The sequence below is a fragment of the Octodon degus genome, unplaced genomic scaffold (genome assembly GCF_000260255.1).
Source record: "Octodon degus isolate 3935 unplaced genomic scaffold, OctDeg1.0 scaffold00423, whole genome shotgun sequence".
Taxonomy (NCBI): Eukaryota; Metazoa; Chordata; class Mammalia; order Rodentia; family Octodontidae; genus Octodon; species Octodon degus.
In genome coordinates this window covers 46,896-57,707 of record NW_004524999.1, presented here as the reverse complement: position 1 = coordinate 57,707, position 10,812 = coordinate 46,896, and the positions used below count along the sequence as shown (strand labels likewise).

Here is a 10,812-nt window from a genome sequence, read left to right as displayed (position 1 = left end):
AGGAAGAATGTATGCAATGTGTTAATTATTGAAACTGTCCTACCAATTTGGTTTGAAACTGTCTCATTGCTATTTGTTTCTCAATAAAATTATGGGAAAAACAAAGAGTTGTGGAAATCCTAATAGTTCCAGCATTGCCAGAAAATCCAATTCCAGTCTCCTCTGATATTTAAGGTAAACTCTTACCTATAAGCTCCTGTATGAATGAAAAGAAAGTTAAACACAATGGCAAACGATAAACATTTCCCTTCCAAAAGATACAAATAAGGTGAGAGAAAGGAATGGGACCAAAGCAAGACCAAAGCCCAGAAGGGCAAACAAAATCCTGTTGTTCCACATCCAGTATCCAGTGTAATCTGTGGCAAGATGTAAACTCCAAAGGGCTTCTTGGGTGGCCCTGGTCCTATGGCACTGCTGGTAGTTATAGCTTGTATGGATTCACTCTTTTTGCTCACTCTGCTTACTCCTTGCATCCTTCCTCAGGTGTCCATGTTTCTGCCTTCTCTAATTTTCTCTGGCCTATGTTACATCTCTGCTTCACATTCAGAGCTTCATACATTGCCCAGTCAGTGCCACCCGTGTGGCTTCCCAAACCTCCTGAAGTCTGAGTAGAAGCCTTCTTAATCCCATTATCCTTGCATCCTGCATGTACCTAAAACCAGCACCACATAGATGATGGCAAGGTCTGCTTCTGGCTGATGTAGCAGCCAGGTTTCCTTCTCTCTTGGCTCTAGGGGTTGAGTGCCTGGATTGCTGAGCACTGTGAACCAATCTCTAGGAACAAATTCTTTAGGCTGCCAACTATTGGAATATTGTGACCTGGGGCTCTTTTCTCAAAGCAAAGTCTTTCACCTTGGCATTTTTAGACTACAAATGGTGGAATTCTTCTAGTTCTTATCATGCCCTAAAGTGATCTTTTCTATTGTTTCTTCCTAAATGCTTGGCTTTTTATTATTAATATTTTCAACAATCAAGTTCTCCTCCATTCTGCCTTTGCAGTCTGCAACTTTAAACTGAATTTTCTTGTTGGCCACACTCAAAATGTTTTAAATCATTCTCATAGCCCTTTTGCTCTTGATTCTTAAAACAGATGCGGTTAAAAGATACCGACAGCAGCTATGTCACTGCTTCAACATTAGACTGTCTTGAAATTTCTTCAGCTAGATTAATTAGTCTTCTGCCCTTAATTCAGTCTCAGGCAAAGTCTCTAAACTAGAGCCAAATGCAGACAGATTTTCTGTCAAAGTGTAACACACATGGCCTGGAGTCCAACAGCCACTGCAGTCCTTGTTCCTAATTGATACCTCCTGAGTCTTATCTTTGCCAGATGCACTAATATCAGTTTTTGGTCTTCTAAGCTCTGACCAGAATCTCCCATCAAGTTCAGCTGAAAGCATTCCAGGGCTTGCTACTTCATCCAGCATCTCTAAATCTTTCCAAACTCTTTCTGCAAGCCAACTCCAAAGGTTCCTGAACCACACAGCCACATAATTTCAAACCCAACTTTTCTGGTACCAAAATCTGTCTTAGTTATGCTCTTGCTGCTGAGACAAAATACCTGACACCCACAAGTTAAAGGAGGGTTTATTTTGGCTCACAGTTTATAGAGGTTTCATTCCACAGTCAACTGGTTCCAAATCAGGGTAGTATGGCAGAGGAGCATTTCAGAGAAGAAATAGTCCATGGTGTGGTAAGCAGAAGCCAGCTTGTAGCATAAACAGAAGAAGTGGCAGTGGTGGCAGCAGTAGCAGCAACAGCAGCCTGCTTTCTTCCTGTCCCCTTACATAGTGGTATCTTGGTTAACAAACAATTCTTTCCAAAGTTCTAGTCACAAACCAATCTGGATGAGAACTGAATCAAATTTCCTCATAGGTCAATACTGAATCTAACCAAAGAGTTTGATTCAATTTTTGTGCAACTTCATTTGTGATCAGAACTGTGTAAAGAATCAAGTTCACAAACCAAGGTACCAGTGTATTCCATCCAGGGAACAAGCATATTGATTGGTGCCAACCATTCCCAGGGGAGGGTTTTCATTATCTATACTCTTAATCCACATTTGCACATCCTAATCCGGGCAGTTGGCAACTCCCCACCTAAGAACATGCAAGGGTGGGGACATGTATAAGCCATAACATTAGCCAACACAAGTATCTTTTGTTCAATAGTAATAGCTGACATTATATTAAGTAAGAATAGAACTAATAATTGGGTTATCTTCCTTGTTAGGGATAATTAAGATTAAGGAACTAATGTACAAGAAAATGCTTAATACCTCTAGTACTTATTAGAAACAGTAACAAATGATTTTAATCTCAGAGACCTTGCAATAATAAATTTTCAATCATCAGTCATAATATTGTATTAAGATTTTTTTTCTGCCAAGCATCACACTAGCTGCTTTCATTTTAGTTACCCTCTACTTGCTTATATTGCCCAATCCCTCAGTTTATTGCTTTTATTAGACTATGATTTGCTTACTACTATAAAACCTTACTAATAATAACACTGTTGCACAGTTGTATTAAATTCAATTAAAGGTTTATTAACATGCTCTTGCTTTCTTATTTCCTAGTTTTCAAACTTCTTTAAAAAAGTTTGCTGTATGATGTCTACCTACTGCAAAGTGTACTGCTCAAAAATATTTTCTATCTCTCACTGAAGGGTCTGGCCTGCAGAAATTCTACTCAAAGCATACAGTAAGTCAAGAGGAGTTCACTTTGAGGCATGTTAAGACTGTTGCCTATATTTAAGAGAAGATTATATATGGGTCTGAATTACAAGAGATCTGGGCTATTGATAGATTTGGAAGTTGTTCCTGTAGGTAATCAATTATTGAAGCTCTGTGTGATGGTTAATAATGAATGCCAACTTGAATGACTTGAGAGGTACCCAGGAGGTTAGTAAAGCACATTTCTTGGTATCTGAGTGGGTCACTGAGGGAATGTTCTTGGGGACCTTATCTGGCTCTTTTTCTTTCTCTGTGCTTCCTGGTAGTCATGAGTTGGGCAGTTTGCTTCCACTACACTTTCTGCCATATTTTTATGTTGGAGTCAGCCAACCATGGACTGAAACCTCTAGAATCACGAGACAAAGTAAGCTTCTTTAAAATTCATATGCCAGGTATTATGTCCCAGTGATGCAAGCTGGCTAGCACAGTGGCACCTCAGTTTGAAAACTTAATTTATGATTTGGGGGAAAATGGCTGTATTTGTTCTGCGTGGAAAAGATGGCTGTGATTGTGTTTGTCATCCGATGGGAAGTTTATGAATGGAAGCAAACTTCTGCCAAATGATTCTGTTTGTCAATCAAATATGTTTGCCAACAGGTGTCTGTGAACTGAAGTATTACTGTACATTATGAAAGCAGAAGAGAAAGAGGCTGAAAAACATTATGTTAAAAGACAAAACAGAAGAAGGAGCTGAATAAGAAGATATAAGGTGCTGGGAATGTAGCTCAGTGCTAACACACTTGTACATGGCCCTAGGTTCAATATGTACCATTGCTGAAAAATTAAAATAAAATATAGTTAGAGCACCACTATCCAAAATAATTTTTCTGCACAAATAAAAATATAAAATTTGGTTATCAAACATTTGAGATTGAGAATTGAATTTTTAACTTAAAAATGGTAATTTAAATAGCCAGATGTAAATTACTGCATTGGATACTGAAGTAGACTGACAATAAAAATCAGCCACAGAAATCATGAAAAGAAAGTGTTTCAAAGGTAGGTAATAATCAATAACATTAAATATTACAGAGAAGAAAAGCAACACAATACTAAAAAAGTGAGTGCTGAATACAGTTAACTACTAAAGGTGGAATTGCATCCCTCAAACTTTCTTATGTTGAAGTCTATTATATCTTCCAATCATATGGAGTAGGGTGATTCAATTACCTAATATAATTGCTGTCCTTATACAATGGAGAAAACAACAGAGAGATGTTTGTTCTCAAAGGGAGATGCTGTGTGAACAGAAAGATAAGAGATCAGAGTGGTGTACCTACCACTTAGGGTGCACCAAAGATTCCCAGCACACCAGAAGTTAGAAGGTGGCTAAATGTTTTTATAATCCTTTCAAAGATAGTATGGCTTCCTCCTACTTAGACATTGGACTCCTAACTTTCAGAGACATGGGACAATAAATTTCTGTTGTTTAAGCCATTGAGTTTGAGGTATACTGTTAAAGCAGCCCTAGCAAACTGAAAGCTCTTTGATACTTCTTAGTTGTTTATTCATCAATTTAAATCTTGAGAAAGTTTATTTAATCTTTTGATCTTCCAGTAGAAAGGAAATACAAGTATAAAAATGTTTTTACACCAAATGCTTAAAAATGAGTAGTTATCTAATAAAAAACACTGATTTACTAAAACAAACACTGCACTACAGAATAAGTGTGAAGAGATCTAAACACAAATGACTTTCCAGAAACCTATGTGATTTAATCAGGAGCAAACATTCCTTCTTTATGTCATCATAAATTTCATGCTTTAAAACAATTATCTTTTTCCTTTTTACCATTTTGTATTCTCTTTTTTAAAAAAGGATACAAGAAAACAATTATCATCAAAAGAAGAACACTTACCTTTGGTTTCCAAACTTGTAAGAGTAGTCATTTTTTTAAATTAAAAATGTTCACCAAGACTTCCACAGAAAAACCTAGAAATGTATAATAAAAGAATTAACATGGTATCATGTGAACACCTTTAATGAATGCTTCTATTTCAAAAATGTTATGATATTTTAATTGCTCCTGCCTTTGGTACCTATGCATTTAGAAAGGGTAGTGTTCTTTATATTCTCTTCTCATAGGTGGTACTGTTAACTCTACCAAGGATCTCAACAAAGTCAGACAAGATTCACTTTTAAATACCCTGGTTCACCATGCTTACCACTACATTCTAAGTTGTAAGAGGTATAGCTTAAATTTTAGCTAAGAAATAACATTGAGGTTACTGTAGGGGCTTATGTATCATTGTCATGACAAGAACTTACAAGTAATAACTCTTGGTTAACACTGACACAATTTTCTCTATATATATTTATATCAGGGAGGCTGGCGCTCCTGATGTTTAACAAGAGACAAAGATATTGGAGACAACTTAATTTATACTTTATTTTGGCGATAAAATTAAAATGGTAAATGAGAAGGAGACAAGAGACCTGAAGGAGGAGTTAAGGATGGGAAAAGAGTGGTAAAAATTAACACGTGTTATGTACAGGTACCAACTCCCTACGATGACTATAGCCACTATGTACTGCAAACATCTACTAATAAAAATTTTAAAAACTATCGTCATAAGAGTGAAAAGGGAAACACATTGAATGTACACTTTGAGAAATAAACGCATGATCTTACACGGCAGACTCAATTTTCCCGGAGGACTAGGGAAAGAAGGTGATATTGTAACACGATGGACTGTCCACTGCAGGACAAGTGGCTTCACCACAAAACCCTGATCACTCTCCGTCTCTGCACGGTTCAGCACGGAGTCCCAGTGACTCACTTCCTCAACAGCCACAAATCCTCCTTCACCTATGGTTTCTGGCTTTGAACAGGCGTCCTTTCCAAAGACGCTGGGTTGGAGGATGCTGACGCCATGTCGGACCATAGTGAAGTCCGTCCCACACTTCCAAGTGGGAAGAAAGGTTCCAAGTCCCAAGAAGGGTGGGGTGGGCTTCGCGTGTGACAGCTACGGGTGAAGACCGAGCTGCCCATCAACCTTCGTCGTCCTAGGAAGTCGGATCTAAAGTTCTGTCTGAGGAAGCCTTCCCCGAACAATCTTTCCCTAAACCCAAAGATAATGGGCAAGGAGCTCCGTCGGCTCCTTCCCAATACCGCCTCCCCCGAGTTAAAGAAATCTGTCGAGGACTTACCTGTAAGATTCCTATCCGCCCTGCTTCCGTTGGCTTCCTTCACAGGCTCTGCGCCTAGTTGTCACCCAGTTGACTCCGCCTAGTCCTCGCCTACCCAGAAAGCTACGCGCCAGCGTTTCCGGACGCTTAGCCGCGTTCACGGTCACTTCCGGTCCCTCAGGGGTTCGCTTCCGGAACGCGGTTCCGAGCCCAGAAGATACTCGTTCCGTGGTGCGTTTAAGCGGGAGTAACACGGTACAAGGCGTGTGTACCTCAGCAAGTGCAGAGTGAACAGATACTTATTTAAACATTTGAAACCCAGCAATATTTGGAGGCTTCCCGCCTATTCGCTTACATTTCCGGGTCACCTGTCAACAGAACAGAAGTGGAGACGCTGGCACCGGAAGGCGGTGTCCTGTAGTCCTTGGCGACACCGAGACGAGGCGGGCCTGCACATTGAATGGGCGGATCTGAAGTGACTCTCAGCCACTGGAGACCGAGGGGTGGTGAGGCGGCCTGGCCCGCGCCGTGCTGCCGCGGGCGGAACTCGGTTGCCATAGCAACCAATGCGTGGTCCAGGTACCTCGGGCCCAGAGCTAAAATCCTGAAACGATGGTGAGTGCTGGTGGGGAGTCCGACCGGGCGCTCTGGGGCGTGGGCATCCGGACGCGTTCTCGGTCTCGGGCGGTGGGCATCCGGAGGCGCCGGGGTCCTTCTTCCAGTCACCCTGCACTCCTGTGGTCTTGCTCTCCCTGACTCTGGCAGCACCCTAGAGTCCACTTTGATGCTACCAAGCCTCAAGAGCAGGGTGACAGAAAGTAAAGGGGTAAGACATCCAGTCTGAGAACCTAAAGAGACACATTATTTCGAATAAGTGTAATGTTTGCAGTATTCATCTTTTGAGTTTTTTTTTTCAAGCTTTCTATAAGACCGAGTGGCCGTGTGTACAGATGCCCGTCTGCACACTGAATCTAGGGGGTCTTTGTTTGCCTCAGTGGTGGAGCATTCTCTCACCTGTGTAAGGGCCGTTTATCAACAGAGGTCTGTCGACTTCTGGTCAACTGATTACCTTCGAGGTCCGTGCTCTACACTCCTGACCAGGACCTTAGTACTGAGGATTGTATTAGGGACACTTCACCACTGAACCACTTCTCCAGGTCTCACTATTTTATATTTTGAGACAAGGTCTACCGAAGTTGCTCTGGTGGGACTTAAACTTGGAATCTTCCTATCTCATCCTCTGAGTGGCAGAAGTCCCTGCTTTTTAATCCTAATATCTCAGTATCAAACAGAGCTTCTGGAATTCACTTGCTTGAGCAATCATGGCCAGAAATTCTGAAGGAAGAGAAACGGGTCTCTTTGTTTATATTTTTAATAAGGCTAGTAAGCGATTTTAATTTACGCACTGAGAACACCGAGGTTCTAGTTAATTCATGGTATCACCTCATCTTTTCAACACGAAGGAAAATAAACTGGAGGATAGCAAGATCCATTTTCTCAGATGGGTATAGTTACTAATTTAGCAGTAGACCCTCTACCCATTACCCTTTCCTTCCCATTACTGTTTGATTTTTTTTTTTTTCTGTTGTTACCTCAGTCTATCTCTGTCCATTTCCTGTAGGTATCTTTTCAAACCTCACTTTACAAACCCAGTTCCTTCTCCTCTCCTTTCTCTCTTTCCAAACAGATGACAGAATCTGGTAGGCAGTTTCTTCAGCCTCATGTCCCATATATTTACGTTCTTTACTTTCATGTATCTAATGTACAGAAAGCATTGTTATAAGATATTCCATCCATGTTTACTCTTGATCTCATTATTTTTTTCATTCCTGTGCTTTCAGCCTTTTCCTCTGTAGTTTCTTGAGTGCTCAAGCCATACATTTTATGAAAATTAAATAAAACAAAAGTATGTCATCAATCTATAGTTACTCAGTTTTTGCCCAATCCATTCTTTCAGTAAACTGCTTGAAATCATAGTATCTTTTTTACATTTATTAACTTCTTCCTTTTTTAAAATCTTCAAATGTCTGTTAGCTGGCTTTCTCTCAGTGGTAGAGTACTTTCATAACACATGAGACCCCCTGGGTTCAATCCCCAATACTGCAAACAACAAAAAGCTAACATCTTCAGTGAAGTTACTCATAAATTTCTAAGAGCTTTGTTAGCGCTTGAGGTTTATGGTCATTCATTTTCATTTTCACTGGTTTTGCCTTAGTTTTTTTAAAAATTATTTATTTATTTGTTTGGTACTGGGTCTGGCTGTGCAGTTCGAATTTATAGTGATCCTCTTGTCTTGGCTTCCCTAGTGCTGGGATTACACTTCCCTAGTGCAGCATCAGGCCCAGGGTTTTTGCCTTAGTTTTAAATGACCAGTAAGCTTCAGGGACTTGACTCATTTAGGGCTTTATTTAATTATAGTTGTTAGTGCATGTTAATTGTACAAGATAATGGGTCTCATTGTGAGATTATCATATATGCATATAGTGTGCTTTGATCATAACCACTCCTCCCTATGCCCCTCTTTTAACTGTTGTCTCTTTCCTCCCTCACTTCTTCTTTGCTAAGTCTCTTTTCTATTCTCATGTACCTCTTCTATAATTCTCCCCTCTTTTCAAAGAATATTGACCGACTGTTCACTTTTGTTTCTGTCACCAATTCATATCTTTCATACTATATTTGCCTCATTCAGTTGAAATTACTGGCTTATAGATCTGCTACGCTTACGAAACTGTTGAACTGTTAGAGGAATGTTTATTTTGTACATTGCTGCTGCTTAGATCGTGTTAAGCTTTTTAACTATTTGCCAAATGAATATAAAATTTTAAAAATGTGCTAAGTGGCCTGAGAGAATTCAAGGTATCTGAGGAGATTGGAAGGTGGAGTCCTTGCATATTAATTAGAGTAATTAAAAAAGTCATCATGAAGTAAATGGAATGCACCTGCAATTGTTAGAATTATTGACCTGTGCAATGGAATAAAGACTTCCCTGCAATGCTAAATACAGTGAACTCTGCCCCTGTCCCCCTTACTTTTTTTTTATAGTTTCTTTCTACTCACCTTTAGCACTTTTCCTGGCTGGAAAATGGGGCAGCCCATGAAGGCTCTTCTGAGTAAGGGACTTTTGTATCAAGACCTTAGTGATATAAAGTACAAAGATCTGAGAGAGCATTTCAGGCAGGATGACTGAGATCAAAAGCCCTGAGTCAGAAAACAACTTGGCACTTTAGAAATTCATTGTTGAATGTAGGAAGGGAGAGAATCTGAATGGGGGAGTGGTAAGGGATGGCTTTAGTGGTAGAGAATGACATGAGCTATGGTTTGGAAAGGTAGCAGAGGACAGACCACATGTACCTACATATATAGCAGTGTTTCTCAGTCTAGATTGGGACCCATAACTGTACTCTGGCATGAAATCAGTTTGTGGCATGTAGTAGCATCAAGAAAGAAGACATAAAATAAAAAGTTAGCATATTTTATTAAATATACTAAGGGTAAAGTTTTGTTTTAAATTCCATTTATATGGTACATATACTGAATTGTTATGTCCAATATATGTCAGTCATTTCATGATTTATGAAATTCAAGACACAGTTTAATTCTTTTTATAAAAAAAGATTTATTTAACTCATAATTTTGTAGGCTATGAGTCTAAACAGCATGGTGCTGGCTCTGGCAGTGGATTGTTGGCAGATGTTAGGAATGAGAGTTAGTGAGTAAGAAAGTGATCACTTCAAAATAGGACAGTCTGGGGTTTCACACTCCCTTTCTGGGACAGGCATTTAATTAACATAAGTACCAAACAAGAAACCTCTCTTAGAGATTTCACACAATCACTTAGTTTTTTTTTTTTATTGGTACAGTTTTACAATACATAATTTCTTTCCTCATGGAGAATTGGTGCATGTACATAACACATCTTAATTCTTTTTTACTCTCCTCACCCACTCTACAGTCTTTTGTTCCTCTTCCCTTCAGCAAGAGATAAATCTCCCTATTTCCTATTCTTTGCCTTTTATTTGGTCTTTACTTATATTTTGGCATGTAAGAGAAATCATGCCATATTTAAGTTTGTGTATCTTGATTTAAGGACAAAATATAATTTGATCATTATGTACCCTAAAAGGCAAAATAAATGAAATACCTGTATCAAGGCATGCAGTTTTATCTTATTCCCCTTTTAACTTGGTGACAGTGTTCTTACTGTGTGGCAGAAAAAGCTTTGCATTTCATAAAAGCCTGAAATTGTCTAGAATAAAATTTTTGTTTCTTTCTGCATGCAGATCTCATTCCTATACCTTTTGCTGTCAATCCTTTATAAGAAAGAATAGGCCTTTTACAAAGGAGAAATAGGTGTCCCTTCTGTCCAACTACTGGCACATGCACAGTGACAAAGATTGATGGTCTCTTTATAAGCAGCCGAGGATGGAGCTGTTTGCTCCCTTGGCATGGCTCCTGACTGCCGTGATCAGCTTCTCTTTACATCTAACTTGTTACACTTATGGCTTCTAGGACCAGATTTAGGTTCTGGTCACAGATTCTAGAACCACTTTTGTCTTACGAAGCGGATAACAAGCTGTAGTCTAGTATGTCTTCATACATGTTGTTTAAGATAAAAAACAGATTCTCTAGTGGTAGCATATCTAGTATTAGACTCATCAGGGCATTTTATGTATCATGAAAAGAAAGCATAAATCTAAGGCTCACTGACTAACAAAGAAATAGGAAAATTATTTTATAAAATCTAGGGTTTATTTGAATAATGATACCTCATATGAATTCTTAATATAAAAGGATTTTAAAGATTTTCAGCTATGTTCCATATGGATTAGACTAAACTTTTGAAGTAGCTATGCATATGTCTCAAGGTTGAAAGTCACCTTAGAAGAGCTTCCATGGATAATTTCAGATTATGAAATAAAGAACAGAATTTGCTAGGTATGAGGTGCATGCCT

General features: G+C 39.1%; 2 protein-coding genes and 1 long non-coding RNA gene across 3 annotated transcripts in view; 1 reads left to right on the top strand and 2 right to left on the bottom strand.

The window, feature by feature from the left end:
- The window catches only part of Blzf1 (basic leucine zipper nuclear factor 1), a 20,225-nt gene extending 18,801 nt beyond the window's left edge, over nucleotides 1-1,424 (bottom strand). The window contains exons 1-2 of the mRNA XM_023708645.1: nucleotides 1,305-1,424; nucleotides 465-652 (exon numbers count right to left, since the gene is read on the bottom strand). Coding sequence (XP_023564413.1) covers nucleotides 465-652; nucleotides 1,305-1,424 — 308 coding nt within the window. The remainder of the gene's footprint in view (nucleotides 1-464; nucleotides 653-1,304) is intronic.
- Nucleotides 1,425-4,627: 3,203 nt separating this feature from the next.
- On the bottom strand, nucleotides 4,628-5,980 carry LOC111814685. Its single transcript, XR_002819600.1, has 2 exons — nucleotides 5,882-5,980; nucleotides 4,628-4,663 (listed from the first exon to the last, which is right to left on the bottom strand). It is a non-coding gene; the product is annotated as an uncharacterized LOC111814685 (long non-coding RNA).
- A 101-nt stretch (nucleotides 5,981-6,081) lies between these two features.
- LOC111814684 (nucleoside diphosphate kinase 7-like) overlaps nucleotides 6,082-10,812 on the top strand; it is a 39,789-nt gene continuing 35,058 nt past the window's right edge. The window contains exon 1 of the mRNA XM_023708650.1: nucleotides 6,082-6,475. Within this exon, the coding sequence (XP_023564418.1) occupies nucleotides 6,473-6,475 (3 nt within the window). The 5' untranslated portion in view covers nucleotides 6,082-6,472. The remainder of the gene's footprint in view (nucleotides 6,476-10,812) is intronic.